At 44.8% G+C, this 26,854-nt stretch overlaps 1 protein-coding gene across 1 annotated transcript in view; it reads right to left on the minus strand.

Moving 5' to 3' along the window:
* Positions 1–14,793: 14,793 nt before the first annotated feature.
* The window catches only part of SMC3 (structural maintenance of chromosomes 3), a 44,502-nt gene continuing 32,441 nt past the window's right edge, over positions 14,794–26,854 (minus strand). Inside the window, exons 20-29 of the mRNA XM_084772576.1 lie at positions 24,697–24,848; positions 23,976–24,134; positions 21,132–21,239; positions 20,465–20,573; positions 18,805–19,052; positions 18,504–18,716; positions 17,966–18,157; positions 17,675–17,852; positions 15,665–15,771; positions 14,794–15,137 (exon numbers count right to left, since the gene is read on the minus strand). Coding sequence (XP_084628702.1) covers positions 15,066–15,137; positions 15,665–15,771; positions 17,675–17,852; positions 17,966–18,157; positions 18,504–18,716; positions 18,805–19,052; positions 20,465–20,573; positions 21,132–21,239; positions 23,976–24,134; positions 24,697–24,848 — 1,538 coding nt within the window. The 3' untranslated portion in view covers positions 14,794–15,065. The remainder of the gene's footprint in view (positions 15,138–15,664; positions 15,772–17,674; positions 17,853–17,965; positions 18,158–18,503; positions 18,717–18,804; positions 19,053–20,464; positions 20,574–21,131; positions 21,240–23,975; positions 24,135–24,696; positions 24,849–26,854) is intronic.

The following is a 26,854-nucleotide window of genomic DNA, read 5'->3' on the forward strand; positions in this document are numbered from 1 at the left end:
GAAACAGAGGCAGACAAAGGTACCTAGGAGGTCACTGGTCAGCAGCCTAATTGAATACAACTGATGAGCTCCAAACTGAGCGAGCGCCCTATCTCAAAAAATAACACAGTGGAAAAATACAGAGGAAAGCACCTGATCGTGGCACTGGGCTTTAACAGCGCCACCACAGATTAGCTCTTTCCATGCTGAGCTGAGAAGCCTAAAGAGCATCCTGTGCTGGGTCAGTTTTGATTACTGAGCTACAAACTCAAAACAAAGAAGGAACAAAAGTCAGTGATTAAAAAGGACTTCCTAAATGGAAGAAACACTTTCTTTCTTTGTTTGGTTTTTGAGACAAGGTTTCTCTATGTAGCCTTGGTTGTCCTGGACTAACTTCCTAGCCTGGCCTATTATTAACTTCCTTAAATGTATATGTGTTTTAAACGTCCATGTATTTTAAACTCCCAAGCATTCTCATGCTAAAGTACGTATGAGCAACCCTAGACACAGGTGTTAGGATTAAGGTTGTATGTATGATTTTCAGGGGGTCTTCCTCTGCCATATCTATTTATAATTTTTGATGCAATCCACAATTTTTCCTTTCCTGTATGAACATATGCAAAACCTCTACCCCATGGTAACACACTTCCTGTTCTCCGTTCTGAGGCTATTGAATCTACTCTTCAACTTAAGACCTTAATTGTTACTCACAAGGCTATTTTTAATTCATTGGTATAGAATATTCATGTAAAATAAGTTTATTTTTAATTCATTATACTATTCAATTTTATCACAAGAATATACAGCCTAGGTTCAATAGATAGATAAGGTAAAATATTTAGATAAGGTCTTCAGAAACCTACAGAATATGGCATTTAAAGAAACTTTTATTGTTTTGAGGATTCTTTGAAAATGAGACAGGTTGACTCCTGGCAACACTCAGCCTGCCTCAAAGAAGGTAATGAGCAGCGAGGAACCTCCTTATGGAGATGCTTCAGATGTGGCAAACCAGCCACTGGGTAAAAATGTCCTTGTTTTCTGCCACAGACAGAATTCTGCCTGAAATGGGCAAGCTTGGATGCAGGTGGAGTTGATGGCCAACTCTGCCAAGACAGGGTAGGCAAGTCCTCAATAATCTGTGCTTCACAAATATTCCTGTCAGATAAATTGGGCCAGAAGGCTGAAGATGATGCTCCAACATGTTCAGGCATTTTGGAAGCTGCTAACCTATAGTTCCTATTTACTCAGCTAATTAATTTTATTCCTTCTCAAGTCTCTGATGGGGTTGAAGACAGCAAAATATGAGTATAACATAAATATATAACAATTGTTTTGTGGTTCTTGTGTGTGTATATTGTATATTGGTGTAATGATATAAATGTATAGGTAAAAGGGTTTTTTTAATTAGACAAAAAAGGGGAATTGGAGGAATGTCTTGAGCGGATGTAACAACTGTCAATAAAGCATTGTTTAGCCAATCAGCTGTGCAAAGGACAGGAAGTAGAAGGCAGGACTTCCTGGAGAGGGGGCAGAGCGAAGACTGACAGTTGAGAGAGGAAGATGGTTTTGGTTTTTGGATTTTGGTTTTTTGGATTTTTGTTTCTTTGGTTGGTTTTTTTGAGACAAGGTTTCTCTGTGTAGCCTGGCTGGCCTGGACTCGATTTGCAGACCAGGCTGGCCTTGAAGTCACATCGATCCACCCACTTCTGCCTCCCGAGTGCTGGGATTAAGGGCATGCGCTACCATGTCTGGCTAACATTTTATTTTTATAAAATAAGCAACTCACTGGTGCAGATAAGAGAAAGAAGAACTTTTGTAGAGGAATACTTCACATTCAGAGACAGGCCGGGCATGGTGGTGCACACCTTTAATCCAAGCACTTGGGAGTCAGAGGCAGGGGGATCGCTGTGAGTTTGAGGCCAGTCTGGTCTACAAAGTGAGTCCAGGACAGCCAAGGCTACACAGAGAAACCCTGTCTCAAAAAACAAAAACAAAAACAAAACATTCAGAGACAATTCCTGTCTCCTCAGGCCTATAGATACACAGAACACACCTATCTATGGATTCTAAACCTGACATATTAAACCAAGAGCACTTACCGATGACATTATGTTTTGAACTGAAAGGATCTACAATTGTTTGATCTCGGTAACTTAGGAAACCCTGGATAATCACCTAATGACGAAGAGACACCCTTGAGACACAGAAGGCACAGCTACGGCAACATTCTTTACATTTCTTTTTTGTTTTGTTTTGTTTTTGTTTTGTTTTGTTTTTCAAGACAGGGTTTCTCTGTGTAGCCTTGGCTGTCCTAGACTCACTTTGTAGACCAGGCTGGCCTCGAACTCACAGCGATCCGCCTTCCTCTGCCTCCTGAGTGCTGGGGTTAAAGGTGTGCCCCACCACGCCCGGCTCATTTCTTTTTGTTTGTTTGGGGTTTTTTTTTGTTGTTGTTGTTGTTTTTGTTTCAAGAAAGGGTTTCTCTGTGTAGCCTGGGCTGTCATAGACTGTTTGTACACCACGCTGGCCTCGAACTCACAGCGATCTGCCTGCCTCTGTCTCCCAAGTGCTAGAATCAAAAGCGTGCATCACCACCGCCCAGCCTTTTATTTTATTTTTTTTTTAACATTTCTTGTTTCTCATTCAATGCAAAACAAAAAACATTCCGCTCAGCTTGAGGAAATTTCACTTTGGGGAGTCCAAGTTAGAAATCTGCTGAGACTCCTCCATAATCCAAATAGCCTTCAACTCAAAGTCCCTCTTGTCTGCTCTCTGTCAACTGGTTTCTTGCTCCACCTCTCTTATTTTCTTTTTGTTTTTTTGGTTTGTTTGTTTGTTTGTTTGTTTTTTGTTTTTTTGAGACAAGGTTTCTCTGTGTAGCCCTGCTGTCCTGGACTCACTTTGTGGACAAGGCTGGCCCACAACTCACAGCAATTCGCCTGCCTGTGCCTCAGGAGTGCTGGGATTAAAAGTGTGCACCCCCACATCTGTCCCGCCTCCTATTTTTTAAAGAACTATTTATGTACATGAGACCTGTTTTCATACACACCAGAAGAGGGCATCAGATTCCATTACAGGTAGTTAAACTCAAAACATCTGGAAGAGCAGTCAGTGTTTTTTGGTTTTTCTGTAATGTATTTATTATTATGTATAGAGTGCTCTGCCTGCATGCATACCTGCAGGCCAGAAGAGTGCATCAGATCACATTACAGATGGTTGTGAGCCTCCATGTGGTTGCTGCTTGCCCCGTGTCTTGACCTTGGATTGATTTAAAGGAAGGGCTAGGGCAGACCCAACCAACAAAGACTAGTTTACAGTACACAAAAAGCCCCAGGATTAAAGGCATGTGTCAGGACTGAGCCACACCAAACAACAAACGGGTTTTTACAGTTCACAATCTCGGGGCTCATGGTGGGATCAAATATCCTCCAACACCTGACTCCAAGGCCAGAGAGACCCACTGGCCTGCCCAAACGAGTCAATGTTAAAATAAAAATTTAAATGGGATGCATAGGGCCTGACAGGTGGCAATAGGAAAGCTTCGCTAAGTCTATATATATGGGCTCATCCCAGCAGTGGACTCGAGGGAGGGAAGATCATTTTGACAGAAAACAGCTGAGGGAGCGGGCACAACGAGTTCTGCAAGGAGGGCGCAAGAAGGGTCCGCCCTTCTCGGGGAAAGCCAGCAGCGGCCAGGTGGTGAGACCCTCCAGCCCAGCCCGGGGCCCGAGGCCGCCTTCCCTCCCTGCAGCAGCACCCGGCCTCCGCCCGCAGCCCGCGGCGCCCTGCCCTCCGCCCCGACGGGAGGCTCGGGCTGCAGCCGGGGACCCGCTCCTCCCCGCCCCCGACAGCTCTGACCCACCCGTGGGTCGCGCCGCCACAACCCGCCCCCACCGCGCCCCCAGTGCGGAGGTCGCCGGCCCCTACCTGCTTGATGTACATGGCTCCGCGCCCCTCGCCAAGGGGGGGAAAGGCTTCTCCTCAGATAAGCAACGCGCGGTCCGCACCGTGCGGAGAAGCGAAGGCGGGCCCGCTCCAACTGGCTCACCTGTGGTCAAACCTGGCCAGGGAGGCGGAGGAGGAAGCGGAGCCCGCGCGTCGGCCTGAACCAGGATGGAATGGACACAGGTTGTATGGGGAGTTAGGGTCAGCCCTGCTCAGTTGTATCTTTTTCTCTTGTTGTTTTTCTTTTGTTTGCTTGTTTGCTTTTTTGTTGTTGTTTTTTTTTTAAGGCAAAGTTTGTCTGTCTTGAACCATGCAGGCTTCGAACTCACAAAGATCCACCTGTCTCTGCCTCTGGGAGTGCTGGGATTCAAGGCCTGCGCCACCGCTCCCGACTCATCTAATAACTTTATTTTTTTATTATTATTATTGTTATTATTGTTGTTGTTATTATTATTATTATTATTATTATTATTATTATTATTATTATTATTATTATTCAGATTATATCCCGATTGTTATCCCCTCATTTGTCTCTTCCTGTTCCCCCTCTCTCTCCCTATTCCAGCTTATTCCCCTTCCCTGGACCTGTGACAGAAGGGACCTCCTCCCCCACCATAGTCAGCCTATCAGGTCTCATCCTGGTAGCCTGTTTCCCCTTCCTCTGAGTGCCATCAGGCCTCCCCACCAAGGGCGGGTGATCAAAAAGAGGGCACCAGAGATCGTGTCCGATCAGTCCCTGCTCTCCACACAGTGGTGGAGAATGTGCTGTCCACTGGCTAGATCTGAATAGGGGTTCTAGGTTTGCTGCATGCATTGTCCTTGGTTGGTACAGCAGTTTGCGCAGGACCCCCTGGGTCCAGATCGTGCCAGCCTTAGTGGTCTCCTTGTGTGGCTCCTAGGCCCTCTGGGTCCTTCTGTCTCCCTGTTCTCCCATACCACTCTCACCTGGCCCAATCCCCTGCTGAGTTGAAGATAACTTATTTTATCCTACATGCCGGAGGCCACGTGTTAGTAGGTCTCCTCGTGACTTACTGGAGTTCCGGGCCGTCATTCTCTTTACTATACTACAGCGCCTCCTGCTGGTTCTGGTCCTCGGGACAGCTCTGAGTCTTTGTTGGCATCGAATTCACCTTGTAGCTAAGGATGACCTTGACCTCCTTATCTCTTGCCTCCCTTTGTAAGTGTGCCCGCACACCACACCCAGGTTAAATGTAATGAACATCCCGTGTGCCATCACTGTGTGCCATCTCCAAGTCTAGAAAGGCCCGTACAATCGCCACAAAGAAACGTCTTGAGTGATAGTAGGTATTGAAAGCAGTCCCTCAACATGTAGCATCTCTCAGCTCTGACTTTCCTGGAACTTGCTCTGTACCCCAGGCTGGCCTTGAACTCAGGCATCTGCCTGTCTCTGCTTCCCCAGTGCTGGGATTAAAGCCTGTTAGGAGGCAGTTTGCCAGGTCTCACCATGTGGGGAACAAGTTCTATCTTGCTGGTCAAAAATGATTTCGTATTCCCAGTCCCTGGAACCCAGCTCCTTCCCTGCTTCCTCAGGTGTTTCATGCTAAGCGGAACAGGATGTAAAGAGGGAAGCTGCCACTGTCCGTTATCCAAACAGAGGCACACAGGTTGTAAATGGGTTGCCTGTCTTGACTTAATTTGCCTACCCCTTTTTCTCTTATTCTAAAATTCCAGACCAAAGTCCAAGAGGGGACTTGGCTGCAAGAACTTGGTTAAGGCTCCTGAAACCAGGTGACCTGGAAAGGCCCAGTCACCCACGTTTACTTCCTTGCTCAAACCCTTATGTCAAAATATGATTGGTCTCCCGGGCGTGGAGTCACAGGCCTTTAGTCCCAGCATTTTGGAGGCAGAGGCAGGCGGATCATTGTGAGTTCCAGGACAGCCAAAGCTACACAGAGAAACCCTGTCTCAAAAACAAAACAAAAAAGAAAAGAAAAACTTAAAAAAGAAAGAAAAAGATATATATATATATGGGAAGGATTGTAAGCTTTGTCCCAGGTGAAAGCAGTCTTGGCGGGGTTTGTCCCTTGGGAACACCTTGGATAGACTGAATGGAGCCACCTTGGGTCTGAAATTCAGGAAGTGGGCCAGGAGAAAGGAGGGGTGGGGCAGGGAGGGGGAGACAGGGAGAGGGAGAGGCAGACACATGCAGGCGGAGGAGAGAGGAGAAGGCTGCATCTTTTAGAGCAGGATCGCACGTAGATTTGAGGAGAGACCAGCTTACAAGGCCAGACCAGCGCGCAGGCCAGAGACACCTGGGGATCCGTCCTGTGGAATAGATACCGGAAGGTTTACTGTTTCCCTTTAACCCTTTTTCCTTCTTGTATAGGATTGTGGGATTGTATAATAAAGTCTAATTGTTAAGAAACAGAGCTTCCCTGAACAGAAGCCCCCTCCCTGCCCTATGCTCGATCAGCTGGAAGTCAACTTCCTTGGGAGCTAGACCAGGGGATCAGTTCTCTGAGATGCAAACAAAAACTCACCTTGTCAGATTAGGGCCAGCTTCCCCTTCCCCAATTGTGTGGGAGACCCCACAGTGTAACAGCTACCACAGATATTGAAATGTCTAGATAAGAGTCCCCCTGCAGCATGACTCAAAGCTCCTCTGCCCTATACCTTATCAATTAAGGCCAACTTCCTATGTATGTATGTATGTATGTATGTATGTATGTATGTATGTATGTATACACACACACACACATGATTGGTCAGTACAACAGCTCACCCCTGTTCCCATCCTTTAAAAATATTGGATAATCTCCCTTCAGATACTAAACTGGCCACCTCCCTGCATGCTCGGATTTGGGGGATCCCTGCTGGTCAACCTGTAAGCCTGACTCTGATATTTTCTGTAAACCAATCTGAGACCTAAAATGGTAGAAGCTGGATTCAGCAGAACTGCTAAGATCAGAGGTCTGGAGACGTCGCAGTCCTTCCCAGGTTCCCTTTGGGGTAGTCTGGAGACATCCCAGCCTCTCCCAGGTTCCCTTTGGGCAAGTCTGGAATCTGTCTGGGCGTGTTGTGTTTAAGTTTCGACACTGTGCCATTTTATCTGTCAGTCTTCTTTATTGATGTGGAAAGACATATTCCCTGAATGTAGGTGCCATCTTCTGATAGAGGCAAGGAAGCAGGAACACATCTTGCTTTTTTGCTCACTTTGCCTCACTGTCAGTGATGAGTTCATCTCTCCTGGTGCTGGTGATGCTGCTGCTGCTGCTGCTGCTGCTGCTGCTGCTGCTGCTGGTGATGCTGCTGCTGAGCGATGGGATATCTCCAGCGACAAAATAAGCCAATCAAAGCCAGATGTATAAAAAGGCAGGTTTACTTGGGAACTCAAGCTCCTAGAGTTGTTCAGTGGCCTCAGGGGACAAGGGGTTTTTAAGGATTGCAGGTCCCACAGGAGGTGGGAGGAGTAGGTTGGGATTGAGAAAGGGTTGGGAGAGCAGGCAGTCCCCAGATAAAAGAGCATTTGGGGGCGCTGTAACCTTGGCCAACAAGACCTGGACCATTGAGTACTGGATACAGAGGGAAGGGCAGGAGTGCATTTCCCAAAAAAACCTGGATGTAAGGAAGCTCAGTGAATTTGCTCAGATGCCAGCAGAAAATTTCAAGGTCACTGAGAATATTAAACTCTAGCGTGCCCTCTGGTGGCCACTTGGATTGATTCCCTAAAACATATTGTGGCCAGACCACAGAGCAGGGAAAGACCAGGCCTTTAGGGCACAAGGTTCTGAGCCAATCCCAGTTTAGGTAGATTTCAAAGCAGACACCCTACAGGTGTCTGGGGATCAGCTTTAGACCCAGAAGCACCCATCTTCCTAGCTGTTGCCAAATTCCAAGAATATGGAAGTGGCGTCCCAATTCGGTGCTCTGCGATTGGTATGTTTTGGTGAGGTTAATCCATGAACAGGCGTCTCTGAAATGTGAGAAAACCTCGAAACACAGGCCTGGCTTTGTCCCAGAAGATTCACTGTCACTTGGCCACATCGTCACAGAGCCGAGTCCAGGGAGGCCCTGGGCGGCCCAAGAGAGACACCTGGTGCCTCTCAGCAGCAGCTGGGGGGCAAGGCGGTTTACCAAAAACAAAGTTGCCTCAGGTGGAGAGAGAGAGGAGAAGTGGTCCCCACCTGGCCAGGGAAGCCCCAGGCCACCAGGCTTGGGGACTCAACTTCTCCTGGGTTTCAGCACCAAGGTGATGGGTTATCTCCGCCAACAAAATAAGCTAACCGAAGCCAGATGAAAAGTATAAAAAGGCAAGTTTACTTGGGAACTGAAGTACCTGGGCCAGTTCAGCAGCTTTGTTTTCCTCCCTGACCCTCTTTGTAGGAAACCCAATCATTAATTTGAACAAAGATGCTCATTTTATACTTGATGGTGTCTGGTTGATCCTAAGATGATCTGCTTAGTAGTGAGAGACCAAAAAGAATTCAAAATCATATTTCAGGGTCACTGGGGCAAAGTTTTAAGAAATGGGATTAAAGGCCTGGGCACAGCTGTAGCAAGGGACCAGTCTTCCACGTTCCTTCCAGCCCACCTGAGATAGGGTTGCTAAGAGACCAGCCCAGAGGACCCCTCCTTGTTACTGAGTCACAGCTGCATTCCTTTCTGCTAGTGACCCGGCCCAGAGAGGACAAAAAGGCCAGAACCTTTGCGGATTTGGTGCCCTCTCATAATCTATCACCTTGAAACAAGATCCCCTTCTGTATCGTACACCAATAGGCATTTGCCAAGTTGGGATTCCCCCTGCTTCAGGGGTGCTTGGGGGAAACAGACCTACAAATTATCCTCAAAGATCGTGGTCACCTCTGGATTATCACTGTGTTGGTGACGGTCTCGGCCCAGCTGGAGCTGTAAATAAAGATCTTCTTGTGCTTGCATCATTTTCGCCTCCCTAGTGGTCTCTGCGGGGGGTGGGGGGGTGGGTTCTGGACAGGCATATCTGGGATACCCCAAAACCCTGGGAACCCCAAAATCAGAGGAGCCAATCTTGGGTAAGTGCAGTTGCCTTGGCCAAGTGTCATGTCTTTGTCCTGTGTTTCCTGGTGAGAACTCAAAGCAGTGAGCTGCAGCAGGCAGCAAGTGGCTGGAACAGCTGTTGTAGAGACCCTGGAAGACATTCTGGGATAACTCAGCCATGGGGCTCTTGGGGACACCCTAGATGGGGAAGGGGCTGGAAGAGTGCCCCAAGAGAGGGATGGAAAGTCCCTAGGAGGAGATAGAGTGCCCCAAGAGTGGTACTCGGGGTCCCAAGATTGTCTGGTTGACTGGGATGAACGAAAGGGTCGCTCCAGTGGTGGGATGGCCGGCCACCTTCATTCCATTTTTAGATTCTTTTTCACTTGCCCAGCGGAATCTGCTTTCTGGCTTTAGGTTTGTCTGTCTGTCTATCTGTGGTAATTGCTTTCATTCTTTTGGGCAAGACTGAGACATATGACATGGGACAGACTCCATTTACATGCCTAGACTTAATTCTGGCCCGTTTCAAGGAGACTAAAGCTGGAGGCGATAATCTTTTTTTTTTTTCTCTCAAGACATTTTACTACCTCCTGCAGGTCCAAGTGGCCCATCCTCAATGCTGGCTGGCCACTGGAAGGAACCTTTAGCCTGAAATTAATTTAAAAAGTCAAACAAGAGCCGGGCGTGGTGGCGCATGCCTTTAATCCCAGCACTCAGGAGGCAGAGGCGGGCAGATCGCTGTGAGTTCAAGGCCAGCCTGGTCTACAAAGTGAGTCCAGGACAGCCAAGGCTACACAGAGAAACCCTGTCTCGAAAAACAAAACAAAACAAAAAAAAGTCAAACAAGTGGTCCTTAGACTCAACACAGGTCACCCGGACCAGCCCCTCTACATAGCTGTCTGGCAGGATCTCCTACTCAACCCTCCACATTGGATCTCATCTTTCCTCCACCTTAAGCCCTCAGATTTTAAAGAGGTGCTGGTTGCAGCAGAGAAACAAAACCTGAGCAAGACAGCCCAGACTGAGGAGCCAGCAGGAGAGAGCCTTCTGCGATGCCCAACAGCACCCCCTCTCTGCCCAGTGCTGCAGGGGAGAACGGAGGAATGTGTGACCTTTCTGCCACCACCTGAGGAAGCAGCCCCCACAGCCCAGGCAGAAGCTGGGCACCCAGTGTCGGCAGGGTGGGGGCCATGCACAAGGAACTAGGAGTAGGTAGGTGGCCACACCCAAGGTTGATTCTACCGTGGCCCTTGGGGCTTCAGTGGCTGGGCCAATGGATGAATGAGGCAACCAACCATATTATTGGCCTTTCGCTCCAGTGATCTTTATAACTGGAAGGTAAGGTATGCCAGGTTTTCTGAGGATCTGAAGGACCTCATAGAATTGCTTGATGCTGCCCTTTTCACCCATCAGCCAGCATGGGATGATTGTCAACTATTTTTTTTAAAAAAAGATTTATTTATTACATATACAGTGCTCTGCCTGCATGTACACTTGCACACCAGAAGAGGGCACCAGATCTCACGATAGATGGTTATAAGCCACCATGTGGTTGCTGGGAATTGAACTCAGGACCTCTGAAAGAGCAGACGGTGCTCTTAACCGCTGAGCCATCTCTTCAGGCCCCATCGTCAACTATTATAGATCCTATTTACAAAAAGAGAAAGAGATCTTATCCAGACAGGGGCTAGAAAGCAGGGTTCAGTGATAATGGAGAGCCCACCACTGACCAGGCCGTTATGGATGAGTTTCCCCCTGCAGAGACCGAACTGGCACTATAACACAGCTGCAGCTAAGGAGGGGCTCTTGCTCTACTGCTGGGCTCTGTTGGCAGCTCTCAGAGCAGCAGCCAGGACTGATCTGACTAAGGTTTATGGTGCTCAGCGGGTGCTGGACAAAAGTGTGGCCGCTTTCTTAGGAGTCATGGATGCTTTCTGGAGATTATCACTGTATGATCCAGAGGCTGCTGAGCACAAGGCTACAGTCTCAATGTCCTCTGTGGCTCAGGCAGCACCGGATATCAGGCGGAACACTCCAGAGTTTAGATGACCTACAGGCAAAGAGTCTCAGAGATACAGTAACCATGGGCAGCTAAGGTGTATAATAATAGGGAAAGTGCAGAGGAAAAACGAAAGTCAACCAGAAATACCAGAAACACATGGCAACCGTGACAGCCAAGGTGCTCCGCAGCCAAGACCACCGCAGATGCCAGAAACAGGTGATGCTGGACCCTGAAGGTAAAGGGGAAGGCAGGGGATAGCTGAGGCTGAGTTATAGCCAGTGTGCTTTCTGCAAGGAGGAGGGGCACTGAGCAAAGGAATGCCCCCAAAGAAAAGGGACCCAAAAGATACTCCCCCTGGGGTCAGATGATGGGGAGGACTTAGATAATGACCCAATCTGGACCCTAATGCAGCAAAACTACCAGATGGTAAATGGCTCCACAACTGAGTCATGCTGGCTCTGTTACTCACCTAGGCCTCCATACTATGAGCACATTGCAGTCAGTGGGCGAGTCTCCTATTCACAAAGCCAGGTTAAGTCTAACTTTGCAGCATGTCTTCTGCACAGGTACCTGTATAGGCAAAGTCTTGTGTAACAGGACCCTACTAGTCCTGTCCAATGATTCATATACCTGATTCCCCCCCAATCCCTCGCCCACCCCCACCCCACCCCAGCAAGGATGCTGGGCATGTGATACGGGACTAACAGCCTGCATACACTCCCAAGTGTTAGACCGGACTGCAGGGTACTGTACACTAACTAGTACAGCTCATTCATAGGATTACTGACCATACAAATGAGGAAATGAGCCGAACACTGCTTGGGGCGGCAACAGTAGGCGTGGAGAGACATTAAAGAGCCAGTTACTGCCATCACCCTAGCAGTGTTATGAGGGTTGGGATTAACAGGCACAGGGACTGGGATTTCTGCACTGGTGACACAGCCATAGCTTTAACAGCCTCAGAACAGCAATAGATGCAGATATTCAAAATGCAAAAGTCTCTCTCTCACTTGCAAGAGTCACCGACCTCGCTGGCAGAGGCTGTACTATAAAACAGAGGAGGGCTGGATTTCTTCTTTCTCCAGCAGGGAGGACTCTGTGCAGCCCTCGGAGAGGAGTGTTATTTCTACGCTGGTCACTCTGGAGCTGACGAGGAGTCATTAGCTAGAGTTAGAGAAAATCTGGCTCAACGTGAGAGAGAATGTAAAGCTGAACACACACATGGTTTGAATCCTGGTTCAGTGCTTCCCGCGGGATAACCACCTTGATTTCTGTGTTAACAGGGCCCCTACTGATATTACTATTATTGCCTACTCTTGGCCCTCTAGACAGCCTGAGGGCTGAACTGTCTCTCCCTAGACTCTCATGTTCAATCTGTAACTAAATAGAGGTAGGGTCTTCAGAGAGGTCTAAAGTATGGGGCCTTGACTCCCATGATTGGTATTCCAACTGGACAAGGAAATTCAGACACACAGATGGTTTTGTTTGTGTTTAATGTCCTATTTCAAAAAGACACTTTATTAAGAAAGTTTAGAGTGCCCATGTGAGCTTCCACGGCACAGCTCCAACTGACCTTCTTACACCTGCACGGCCCTTGAGAACAGCGAGTAGGTGGCTCCTGACTCTTCCTCCTGAGGTTCTGGAGGCAGAAAGCAGCTCTACTCCCTTGCAAAGGAACTGGGCAATGCGGCCATGAAGGGCACGCCGAACCTCTACCTACTGGGGCTGTGTTGACTCTGCTGCCCATCTTTGCTAGACTAATGGAGTCACTGAGGGCTTACTGGAGAGCCACTGCTGTAGCTCTAGGGTCACAAGAGGCCACCCAGCCAATACAGCCTCCCAAGGGCACTCCAGACCATCCATCTAGAGGCGTGCCAGTTTCAGCTGTTAGGACACATAAGCATAACTGCGCCCAGTCTGACTAGCAATCTATGATGTCATCACCTGCCTGCCACTAAGTGTGTCCCTGCCCAGGATATAAAAAGGGAAATCCTCCCTCATCTCCTTCTCTTCATCTTCCTCTCTCTCTTTTCTCTGGGGCACCCCCTCCCCTTTCCTGCTCTCCGACGCTTCCACAATAAACTTCTCCATATCATATCTGTTGCCGGGCATCTTAGTTTTCATATTTAATACACCCCCCCACCCCCGCAGCCCTGTCCTAAAGGACTCTTTTGGACATAAGTATCTTCTGGTTTGTTTGCTATGGAGTCTCTCCCATGAGAGCTGTTTGGACAGCACATCAAGGGTTGTGGTTAGCTATGAAGAAGGAGAGGCTGAAATACCCAGTGTCCAGCGCTCAGCTGCTCTTCCTCCAGTGTAGTGCTCATGTGTTTGTACATGATGTCTAAGAGGGCTAAGGAAAGATAAGGTCTGCACAAAGTGTGGGTGTTGCAGCCCTGTGTGGCTTAAATGAGTTTTTCTAATGCGATAAATGTGAATATATTCACATTTATATTAAACACACACACACACACACACACACATTTTAAAATAGAAAGTTTACACACACACATACACATCACTCAGGTAGGGCAAAAATATAACAGCATGTGTCTTTTTGTTTCTTTTTCAAGACAGGGTTTCTTTGTGTGATAGCCCTGGCTGTCCTGGACTCACTTTACAGACCAGGTTAGCCTCAAACTCAGTGATTCACCTGCTTCTGCCTCCCAAGTGCTGGGATTAAAGGTGTGCGCCACCATGCCTGGCCAGGATATATCTTTTAAAGGACTTATATCCAGAGTAATAGTTGTTTTAGGGCTGGTGAGATGGTTCACAGGTAAAGGTGCTTACTGACAAACCTCACAATTACAGCTCAACCTCCAGGGTCCATATGGTGGAGAAAAGTGACTTTAGCAAATTACACCAACAGACAGACAGTCTCTCACACACACACACACACACACACACACACACACACACTGGGCGGGGGGGTGGGGTGGGGAGATGAAGTAAGCCTGATTTTGACAATAAGTTGTCAAGATGGTTCAGTGGTGAAGGCACTGGAGTTCCATCCCTGCCACCCACATGATGAAGGAGAGAACCAACTCCATCCCCACATGTGCCATGGTGAGAACATGTCACAGACGCCCAGGTAGTGAAAGTTAGAAGAAATTCTTCAAGAATTCAAATAGTACAATTTAAAAATAGACAAAAGATATGAACAAAATTATTAACAGAGAAGATATACAAACGACAAGACGACAAGCTCAGAAAATCTGCTTAACATCATTGATCATAAGAAAAAAATGCAAATTAAACCCTTTACTGAGATACTGTTTCACTTTTTTTTTTTTTTAGACAGGGTTTCACTGCTGTAGCCTTGGCTGTCCTGGATTCGCTTTGTAGATCAGGCTGGCCTCAAACTCATGATGATCCGCCTGCCTCTGCCTCCCGAGTGAGCAACTATTTTTATTCCTGCTTAACTATTCTGATTCTCTGCTACATAGAGAAACCCTGTCTCAAGAAACCAAAAAAGAGTAATAAGCACTAAAAATGAAAAAAAAAAAATCATGATCAGCTCTTTTGGAAAAGGCTGAAAGTTCCTCAGAATGTTGAATTAATTATCCTATTACAAAACAATTCCATGCCCAGGCTTAGGACAAACAGGAGTTTCCAAGACTACGACTGGACTGGCCGAAGGAAAGACCCCAGCAGTGTGACACTTTAAAAAACCGAGGGCAGATTAAACCTGTAGCCAGACCCAAACTCCACAGATGTAATGGGCGGATATGGAACTGAGCTTTTAACCACTATTAACTGAGAGCAACACTTTCTCGTGCAAAATATGCACTTGACAGTTCTGACCATGACAATGAGAGCAAGCCACATTTACAGTGTTAATCACAAACCAGCTATTTAATAGATGCTATAAAAAGAGGCAAGATAACTGAAAATAATTGGGAAGAATATTTATAATATCTCAAAACATTTAAAATTGGAGGGCACTTTACAAAAAACTGTGTAGGAAATAAATTTCCTCCACTATGTGTAGAAATGTAACATTACAGGGGAGCTTATAAAATACAAAGACAAGTATAAAAGGACTGTGTATTCTAAATCCAAAAACACAATAATAACCAAGTATTTACTTTTCAAATTTACAGTCCCTGGGAATGAAGATCACATTGCTATACACATCCAAGACAGCAGCTGCTCTATCTTTCAGTTAGCCATGTGTGGTGTCGTCTTCGACAAAGTCTTTGGCCATCTCTGCTGTGATGACATCAATGTGACTAACCTGAGAAACAATGAAGGCAAAGTCCGTTACACCCTAAAGGAACTTGTCAGTCAGTGTTTGTACTGCACAGGGTCGTACCTGACACACACGGCCTGCCACCTACACAATGCTCACTTTTACACACCATGCCAAGTGACTCTGAAACAGCGACTGCTAGAAGTCACTACCACCCTGTCTGTTCAATATGAAAGAGCTGACCTTATTCTCCAGCCTGGCATGGTGTGAACACTGTAACCCCAGCACCTGGGAGGCAGAGGCAGGATTGCCAGTTGAGGACGGCCTAGGCTATTCATTTGTTGCTTTGGGGCTGTGGGGATCAAACCCAAAGCCTTATGGTTGCTGGACAAGCACTCAGTGCCCCCAAATCCCCAGCTCTTTTTCTCTAAATGGAAGTCAAGGTAACAAACGGGGAGAAAGTTAAAAGGTTTTCTTTTTCTAGGAAGACATCATCATTAAAAAGACTTTCTATGTCTCCCTACACTAACATAAAAAATAAAAGGTATAGTCCCAATACAAAGTAAATTTACCTTATTTCTGAACTTCACACCGTAGAATTTGTCAGCTGACTCCAGCAATTCGGGCCTGAAAGTAGTAGTAATAAACTGGGCATGCACAGCTAGCTCCATGATCATGTCTGTGAAAACAAGAACACAAGAAATCTCTTTCCTCACACCTGAAATTTTGAAAAACAAATTGTTTTGTTTTGTTTTGTTTTGTTTCGAGACAGGGTCTCTCTGTTAGCCTCGGTTGTCCTGGACTTTGTAGACTAGGCTGGCCTCGAACTCACAGCGAATCCACCTGCCTCTGCCTCCCGAGTGAGCAACTATTTTTATTCCTGCTTAAAATTCAAATCAGTCAAAGCAGGCTGTGGTTTTTATTTTTTTGTCTGCAAATTATCCACTTGACTTTTCAAAAGTAGGATAAAATCTTTAATCCAAGTTATGTCTTACAGCTATAGAATGTAACGTAATTTCCTATAAAGGAAATTCTGGGTTGGAGAGATGGCTCAGTAGTTACCAGCACTGGCTGCTCTTCCAGAGGTCCTGAGTTTAATTCCCAGCAACTGTATGGTGTTCACACCCATCTGTAATGGGATCTAATGCCACTTCTGGTGTGCTGGCTCACATGCAGATAGAGCACTCACACATAAACATAAATAAATACACTTTAAAAAGAAACTTATAACCCTGTATGATGAGACTGTAATCTCCTTGGGCAGGAGGATCCCAAGTTCTTCAAGGTCATCATTATGACACTGTCTCAAAATGAAAAAACAAAACCAAACCCCAAACAGAAGACTTTTAACATAGAAATGCTAGTGCCTAACATTTTCTTACACACAGACGCAAACGCTACCTACCCCTCCCTCCTGTCACTGCACCAAAAGCTCTCAGCTGGTCACGTCAGATTCAGCATCTCTAACTACAACATGAAGGTGATGACAAGGACTATCTTCTGAACATGGTGAGCGTCTATGTGTGTCTGTCTGTCTGTGCGAGTGTTTTCCTCTTGTATACATGTGAGCCGTGTGTGTGCATCCTCCCTGGAGGTCATAAGAGGGTAGTGGATGCCCTCTTGAGTTATGGGTGGCCATGAGCCACCATAATGGCACTTGGTATCAATCCCAGGTCCTGTACAAGCAGCCAGTGGTCTTAATGGCTGAGCATCTCCACCCCACAAGCACTCACTACTATCAACACTGGGAGAGAAAACAAACAAGTTTTAACGCTTTTGTATGAAAAGGTAACTGAAGGATTTTTCATTAAGTGGAAGAACAATATTTCTCAAAGGTAAACTGAGAAAACACTCTAATACCAAACTGTTCAGAGGAATATTTATTGAATAAACACTATCTACCCAAATACATCAGGGAATAAAGAACTATAAAGGGGCTACGCCACCAATATCATCCTTAAGACATCCCTTGAGACAAGGCTCAATGCATCCCATGCTGGCCACGGATTTGTTCCTCCTGCCTCCACTTCCTAAGTGCTGAGAACACACACAAGGGCGACCTTGCCATGGTTTTGCTATACTGACTGTCAAACCCACGGCTCTGTGCTAGCTGGGCAAACACTCTCTCCCCAGCCCAGCTAGCTCTGCGGTGTGCCTGCACCTCAGCCAGAGGCTGTTGCTGCTGTCTTCCTGTCACATTTGTGTGTGTACATGCCATGGTGGAAGGGTGTGTCAAAGAACATCTTGTGGAAATTAGCTTTCTTCCATTATATGGGACTCAGGGATTGAATATGGTTCCCCGGCTTAGTAGCAAGTAACTGTATCGGCTGGGTTGGAATGGTGGCCAGCCACCTCATTTTTGTGAGAGAGGCTCTTCTCATTGAACCTGCAGCTGGTGGCTCTGGCTAGACTGGCTGGCCTTTGAGCTCCCAGGATCTCTGTGTCTCCACGTGCTACCTGCCCAACTTGTAGGTAAGTAGGTGTGAGATGCAATCGTGGGCCTTCATGCTTGCACAGTAGGCACTTTTTCCCCATCTCCCGGCCCACAGCAAGCTCTTACTGAATAGAAATCAAAACTGTACCTGACACAGCTTTTCTGTGCTGAGCATCCAAAGCTTGGTCAATCTCATCAAACAGGTAAAAAGGAGCCGGGTCACATTTCTGAATGGCAAAAATCAGAGCCAGGGCCACCAGAGACTTCTGTCCACCTGAGAGCTGTTGCATTTCTCTCATTTCACCTTGCTTTCCTGTAAACGATACCTACAAGAACACGAAAGTGTTCATATCCCAAGCGTGACAGCACCATCACAGAAAATAAAGTAAGTCCTACTATGATCTCGCCACCAGAAAAATTGAATGTAAAGGGAATTTACCCTAATCCCAACTCCTGTGAACTGGTCAACTGATGGAACGCTGCTTTGTGATCCAGAGCCTCTCTCACTTTCTCCGCTCCCTTCTCCTTCATCCTGGGACTGGCTACCCTCCACATCCCCTTTCTTCATCACCAATGTTGCTTTGCCACCAGGTACTAACTTCTGGAATACTTCACTGAAGTTCTTAGATACCTGAAAGAAAGAAAGAAAGAAAGAAAGAAAGAAAGAAAGAAAGAAAGAAAGAAAGAAAGAAAGAAAAAAAGAAAAGAAAAGCAAGCAGACAAACAAAAACATCAATTCAAATACAAACACTGCTCAGGCATATTTCTATTTGGACCAAATATTTAAAAGCAATCAGCAGTATTTTTAAACGTTGTCCCCAAACAACACGATTCTTCCCAGAGCTGTATAAACACTCAGGTTACTCGGTTAGCAGCCTGTGGGCTCAATTAGTTCATGGATATTCGATCCACCTGCACATTAAGGAACAGCTGACGCCTCATGTGTATTTGGGGTTTTAATTATCAACAAGACATACCTGTTTGAAAGTTAACTGAATAGCTTCATATTTTCGAAGTTCAAGTACATTCATCAATTCCATGATTGATTTGTAGCCCCTATCCAATTCTTCTTGCCGCTTTATCAACTTTTCTTTCTGCTCAGAGAAGTTCACAAATTGATCTAAAGCTTTTTTGTTAACATGGCTGTACTTCTTCAACTCTGTGTTGCACTGCTCAAGTTTCCGAAACAACTAAAAGAGAAGCAAAATATATCGATAAACTCACACACTGCAGAGAATATTCCAAGGATACTTTCCATTTAAAACACAGAAGATTTACCTGCTTAAGGCTCAGTGTCTGGTACTTTTCGAAAGCTTCCTGAGGAAGGGATCCCAGCTCTCGGATTTTCTTCATACACTCTTCTTTCTTCTTCAGCAGCATGCCTTGGCGGTTGGTCATCTTCTCCAGTTCTTTGGTGTCATGATTTATGGCATCCATGTGCTCTTTCTCCATATTTTTCCAGCGCTCCATACTTTTCTGGAGCTCTTTAATTCCAGCTTCTGTTTTGTCAATGGAATTATCCAAATCTAAGATAGGGGAGAAACAAAATTAAGGACATTAATAACCATTTAGAAGCGGAAATATTATTTGAGTAAAGACTTAAATTTTACTGTGAAACTCACAAATCACCTAATTCCCTACAGTTTCCTCCTGAGCACCACCACAGAATTTGCAGACTCATTTGCTTATCTACGCTGCATTATGAGTGACTTAAAGAGGTAATGAATGACTCTCCCTCCTTTAGACCACGCCCTTCACCATCCTTAGGAACTGGACAATGACTCTGAAGCACAGCCTTGTAAGGACCTGCCGTTTGCTCCTGGTCTCAGCATTAGTAATGCTCTGGAAAGCATCAGCCACGGACACTCAGGTACACCGTGATGGCAACACAGAAAAGGGGGAATAAATGTCTTCTTAACAACATACATCACTGCATAGACATGGGGTGCATACCTTAATACCAGAATAGCAGAGGCAGAGACCGGGTGACCTTTGAGAGTTCAAGGTCAGCCTGATCTACATAGTTCTAGACCAGTTAGGGGTACATAGTTAAAAATTGGCTTCAAGGGCTGGAGAACATTGACTGTTCTTCCAGAGGTCAGAGTTCAATTCTCAGCAACCACATGGTAGCTCACAACCATCTGTAGTGTGATCTGATGCCCTCTTCTGGCCTGCAGGTGTACATGATGTAATAATATATATATAAAGCCGGGCATGGTGGTGCACGCCTTTAATCCCAGAACTCGGGAGGCAGAGGCAGGTGGATCGCTGTGAGGTCAAGGCCAGCCTGGTCTACAAAGCGAGTCCTGGACAGTCAAGACTACACAGAGAAACCCTGTCTTGAAAAACCAAAAAAGAAAACTCTGTCTCGAAAAGCCAAAAAGAAAAAGAAAAAAAAAAAAAAAAAAAAAAAAAAGAAAGAAAGAAAGAAAGAAAGAAAAGAAAAACCAAAAAAGAATCAGCTTCAAGGGCCTGGAGATGGCTCAGTAGTTAAGAGAACTGTCTATTCTCCCAGATGTCCTGAGTTCAATTCCCAGAAAACAAATGGTGGATTGCAACCATCTATTATGTGATCAAATGCCTTCTTTTGGCATGAAAAAAAAAACAAAAAAACAAAAAAAACAAAAACTGCTTCAAAACCAAACCAAACCAAACCAAACTGAACATGCAGACTAGCCAGATGACGTCAACAGGGTGAAGGGAAGAACTGTCACAAGCCCTGCTGAAAGCCGCAACGCTTTGCTCAAGCAGTCTTTAGCTCTCTCTTCCCTCTGCCCTCTCCCCCAATAAATAAAATGCAGAACCAGTGTCATAAAAGTATGAGGAAAATTGTAACACAAAATAAGTTGTTTTTGTATTTCATTATGTGTCAAACAATTTTTCAAAATAAACTAAATTCAACAAAATATTGAAAAAACATTTTTAACAAATCATTTACCTTCTGATCTTGCCATAGTGTCTTTCACCCTTTTATTAATAGCTTCAAGTTCTGATGTTGTGGCAGTGAGAACAGTGCCCCCTTCTGTCTCTCGCAGTTCATTAAGTTCCTGCAACAAAGTTTAATAAGATTAAACTTCAAAATATAAATTATCAGTTATATATACTAAAATGTACATAATAAAGTGTTATTCCAGAATAGCCAAGGCTACACAGAGAAGCCCTGTGTCAAAAAAACAAAAACCAAGAACCAAAACGTCCTTCAATGAATAATCAAGGAAGCAAAAACACACGCTTGTATTCGTATATGTACAGGTATATATATTTGGACATAAGTAGCCTTTAAAGAGGAAAGCCTTAAATGGTGTAGTTACTAGAAAATCTGAGTACATAACTACTAGGAAACTGTAAACTAAGCTGAGCATGTGCACATCTAGAACTTATCACGGCTGTAATCGTACAAAGTAGTTGTCACTGTTACTTTTATTTTACACCACAGAAAACTGGGAACAGAAATATTGAATGACCTGCCCAAGTCACACACTAGATGGCAGTGCTAGAATTCCAACCTAAGGGCAGTGGACCTTGTCCCTGACACTTCCAGTCGGTGCTCAAGGACACACTTCTATAGCTTATGATCAACAAGCAGCTCCCAGAAAACAACGTACCTGTTCTACTTGGTCCAAGCGTTTTCTCAGATTCTCATTCAGGTAAGTCTCTACTCGAGTAATAATACCTTCTAGTTTAATTCTTTCATTTAGCAGCTGTCTGTTTTCCTAGAACAGAAGGAAAAAAAAAAGTGACAGAAGTGTGAAAAGGTGTCAAGAAATGTGGGCCAGAAGGATAGTTCAGCAGGCAGGTAAAGGCATTTGCCACACAGCCTGATGACGTCATTTAGTCCTGGAACACACATAAAGGCAGAAGTAGAGAATCCACTCCAGAAAGTGGTCCCCTGCCCTCCATGAATGCACCGCAGCACATACGTGCACCCCACTACATCATCACATGTACAAATAATGATAAATACATTTAAGAACGGAAAGGAAATGTTGCTAAAGCTGTATACTGTTGCCAGTACTCAAATGAGCCGAAATGGGAGGGTTTTGTTTTTTTGTTGTTGTTGTTCTGTTTTGTTTTTTTTGAGACAGGGTCTCTCTGTGTTAGCCTTGGCTGTCCTAGACTCGCTTTGTAGACCAGGCTGGCCTCGAACTCACAGCAATCCGTCTGCCTCTGCCTCCCAAATGCTGGGATTAAAGGCGTGCACCACCACGCCCGGCCCCGAAATGGGAGTTTTTAAACCCTGGAACCTTTGTGGTCCATGGAGAGAAGCAATTCTCACACGCTGTCCTCTCACTGCCATGTACAGCCATGAAATTAAAAAAAAAAAAAAAAAAAAAAGGAATAATAATTTTCAAGGTATTGTTCTATTCCTAGTTGGTTTTATAGTACATGCTAGCAAGCAAGGGAGCTAAAGAGATGGCACAGCAATTAATGCCAACACTCCCAGCACTCAGGAGGCAGAAGCAGGTGAATCACTGTGAGTTCGAGGCCAGCCTGGTCTACAAAGCAATCCAGGACAGCCAGAGAAACCCTGTCTCAAAAAACAAAACAAAACAAAAAACAACAACAAAACAAAACAAACAAACAAACAAACAAAAAAAGAATGCCAACACAGAGGTGCTCACAACCATTCTGCGTCAAGGTCCAGGTATCTGATATCAATCCTCTTTTGGCTTCCAAGGGCCCCAGACATTTAAGCACTACCATACAGGCTGGTAAACAATCATACACTTTAAATAAGAATAAAAGGCATGAGGCTACCAAAGCAACTTTCTTTTCCCTGTTTTTGTCTTTTGGCCTCCCAGTTGAATGTTTTACATGCGTGAATGAAAAGAAAAATCAACTCCCCCCCAAAAAAAAAGAAAAAGAAAAAGAAAAGAAAAAAAAAAAAGTCCAGGGCTAGCAAGATGGCTAAGTGAATAAAGGTTTACTACCAAGAGTAACAAACTGCATTATACCCCAAGAATTCACGTGGTTGAAGAGTACCAACTGTGGGGATTGTTCTCTGACCTCCACACATATGCACATACACATGTACACACACATGCACACACGCACAGAGACTAGGCTACATGTGGAGAGCCCATCCACAATAAAAAATAAAACCAAACATTATTAAAACATTTCATGGGCTGGAGAGATGGCTCAGTGGTTAAGAACACCGCCTGCCCTTACAAAGGTCCTGAGTTCAATTCCCTGCAACCATGTGGCGGCTCACAACCATCTATATTGTGATCTGATGCCTTCTTCTGGCCTGCAGGTGTATATGCAGGCAGAACACAGTATATATAATAATAAATAAATCTTTAAAAATTTTTCATAAAAATGTCATGTACAAAAGCAGTTATATTGGCATTTCTGTGTGTATGCATATACATGGTGGAAGTTTTGGTTTCGTTAAAAACTTACTTGTGTTATTTAAACAGGTTTTGTTTTAATCACAAGTGTGGGAATATGGAATATTTTTAGTTTGTTCAGAGCTGATAACAGCCTGGGGTGGCTCAGACAGGGGTGTGGTCTTTGCCAGTTGCAGTTAGTTTAATTCTGAAGACTCTGTAAAGGTATAAATACTAGAGCCCTGAAAGAGGAAGGACTCTTCCAGGAGACAGTCAGAGAAGGAACAAGGCTGCTGGGTATGCTGACAACTGAGATTGGTACTGCTCAGAAGAAACCAAAGACCCTAATCTGCCAGAACTACATCTGAAGAGACTTACGTCCCCTTTCCCTTCTAACCTTCCTTCTCGCCTACCTAGGGTGCAGGGGTTGGAAGAGAGGTAGAGGCATTCAGGAACCCCAAATAAAATAGTTAAAAGATAGAGCCCACACATACACATGTAAATGCATATAAAGAGAGCTAACAGAATATCACGGTGATTAACACTGTACACCTGACAGGCTCTACATCACACAGGAGATAAGTCTCTGGACAGGCCTGCAAGACAGATATTCTCTCTTAGGTTACTTGAGGCAGGAAGACCCACTCAGATGAGAAAGGCTCCATTCCATGGGCTGGGATCTGAACTGCATAAAAAAGAAAGCAAGCGGAGCACAGGAATTCGTTTCCTTCCACTTCAGATGCAGTGACCAGCTGCCTCGAGCTCCTGATGCCACGATGGGCTGTACTATGCTCTGAGCCAAAATAAACACTTTCTCTCTAATGTGGCTTTTGTTGGTGTGTTTTATCAAGTGACCACTGCACTTACTAATGACCAACGTGCACTGAATAAGACAAAAGAAAATGAAGGTTTCATGTACAAGCCTAATATATCAAAAGCTCATTTACTCTCATGGGAATTCAAGTTCCATGTATGATTTTCCTGTTTTCTCGCAGTCTTCTCTTTCAAATACGTTTTTGAATATTTTTTAGAGAGGGTGTTTTGAGATAGGGTGTTCCTGTGACTCGGACAAGAGTCAGTGTTCAATAGGTTTTCTTTGCTGTTAGGCGTACTTGCCTGCTGAAGTTGGCGGATTTCATCATTCAGTGCATCTACTCTTTTCTGATCTTCCAGACTGAGCTGAGAAAGCAAATCCGTTCCTAGTTCTGCTTTCAGCGATTCTCTGGTGGACTCCATAGCATGCAGACTTGCCTCCAAGCTTTGTAAGCTGCGTTGCTATGTGAGTGACAGGATCATTTATTAATAATAGTATTTAAAAGACTGCAAACTAGGTATATACTGAGTGAGATAAATAAAAGTATCAACTCACTTGTTTACGCACTACAACCGCCAATAGGCATCTGTTAAGTTAGGTTTATAAAATGCATTTTGTACTTGTAATATTTATTAACTTATGGTCAGCTTATAGGAATATAACGAAAAGAAACAGAAACATGTACTAATTAATCTTTTTCCCTCTTGCTGCTGCTAGGGAACTACATCAGGGTTCAGCATTGCCCCTGCAGGGTAAGGCTCTATCACCAAGTACACTTCCAGGCACTACACTAATTTGATAGTTGTAGCTATATAGGGATTTACAATGCAAAAGTGAGAGAAGGGAAAACTATTACAACAACTTGGGCATATTCAGAATATTGAATAATATAATTAAGACATCTTTCACTGTGTTGTCTTATTCCTACTGAGGTAGAAAGCATGAAATCAGCAAAACCTACACCACCTATGATCCACTCGACTTCTACACTAACGCAAAGCGTAACAAGACATACTTACGGACCTTGGGCATAAAGGTCTTCTCTGATTGCTGCCTCTTCTCTTTTAGCATCTTCATCTCTGACAATATGCTATCTCTGGAGGCTTTAAACTTCCTTTGTTGGGTCTCTATCTGTTGCATTTGGTTCATCAACTGATCAATTTCATTATTAATCCGTATACAAAGCTAAGGAAAAGTCTCTTAAGGTTGTAAATATACCACAAGCTCTAAGTCCCCTTTCTTTCTTACGAATACACCATCATGTGTCCTCTCCTTTACCCCTAATAATTTCCCCAAATGTATGGACCACAGCAGTTTTGAACTAAATGTTACCATTAAAAGGTCTGGTCATAAGTTAATCTTGAAGCATTTCATACAACACATTCTGCTGTAAAGTCTGAATGCTTATTTTACTTACAGTTGAATAAAACACAAAATGTAGCTGGGTGCAGTGGCACACGCCTGTAATCCCAACACTCAGGGAGGCAGAAGCAGATGGATCGCTGTGAGATCGAGGCCAGCCTGGTCTACAAAGAAGTTCATGAAAACCAAGACTACACAGAGAAACCCTTTCTTCAAAAACCAAAAGCCAAAACCACACCTACTACACACACACACACACACACACACACACACACACACACACACACACACACACACACACACCCACCCATCATTAAACTATGCTAAGTAAAATCACATAATACCATATGTGTGTATATATACACAACCACACACACACTTAAATATATTTTCATTCAAAAATTTATTAAGGGGCTGGAGAGGTGGCTCAGTGGCTAAGAGAACTGTCTGCTCTTCTAAAGGCCCTGGGTTCAATTCCCAGCACCCACATGGCAGCTCACAACTGTCTATAACTTCAGTACTACAGGATCTGACACCTTCACTTACCAATGTGAATAAAATTAAAATTAAAAAAAAAAAAACAAAACACAAAGATTTATTAAGCTTAGTGCAATGTTTTGGGGAGTCAGATATGAAGAAAAGCCTTGTCTAATGTGGAATAATTAAACCTAAACAGACTGTGAAATATAAACAGAGAGCTGGAAGTTGTCAACACCGTCCCTCTCCTGTTTCTGTTCGTGTGCATGGGTGTGGATTACATGAACAAGTGTGCGTGAAGGCCAGAGATTAACATTCCTTGCCTTCTCTTAACTGTTCTCTATGCTACTTTAGAGAGTATTTCTTCACTGAGTCTGGAAAGCACCAGCAGGTTAAACTCGCTGGCCAGCAAGCCCCTAGGATCTACCTGTCTCCATCCTTCCCCAAGCACATAGGGTGACAGGTCTTCGTTTCTGCTGTAGTCGCCCCACCCACTGAGCCAGCACCCAGGACTCATGGCACACTTTTCTTATCACTTCTTTACATTCTTTGTCCCAAAACCTTGCCACATGTAAGCAGTTCTCAAAGTATCATACACAGGTCCTTAAAGACAAACGCTAAGGCTCATTTATCTTCCTTAGGCTTTTATCTTTGTCGTATGCTGTTTGCACTACAACCAGGACGCCACAGCAGAAGCACCGTGGCTGTTAAGGAATGCATAGGCACAAGTGTTCTGTTGAGAGCTGAACTTGCCACCCTTCATGGGGCACTGACTATTTGGAAGAACTACACTCACTCTGACTTTGATACCTGTTGCCATTGCCTCCACTAACACTAAATCCACCCAACATTTTCCAAGCTAGTACACTGTAAAGGACATGTTCCAGTGCTTATTACTTGACATCTACTTAGTAACAGCATCACTGATGCTTCCTACAGTCCTTGAAACACTGGCCCGGCCTTGCCTTCCATTTCCCCCCTTGCCTGAGAACCTTGAATTCTGCTGATCCTCAAGTTCTGTTTCTTCAAGGCACCCACTAGCATTTCCTACTTAACAGTGACACAAAAATCAGTGTTACTTTTTTTTGTTTTTTCGAGTAGCCTTGGCTGTCCTGGAACTCTTTGTAGACCAGCCTGGCCTCGAACTCAGTCTGTCTCCCGAGTGCTGGGATTATATGCATGTGCCACCACACCCGCTTCAATTCAACTTTTTAAGTTTTTTCTTAGTCTTCAGAGTTGAACAAGCTCTTTCATTTAAATAAAAACTAAAATAATATGCATGAAAAAAAAAACCCTGACAAACATACAAAAGGTTGTGAAGTTAAATGCAGTTCTTTCTCTG

The sequence above is a fragment of the Acomys minous genome (genome assembly GCF_964271855.1).
Source record: "Acomys minous genome assembly, chromosome: 2".
Classification (NCBI taxonomy): domain Eukaryota; kingdom Metazoa; phylum Chordata; class Mammalia; order Rodentia; family Muridae; genus Acomys; species Acomys minous.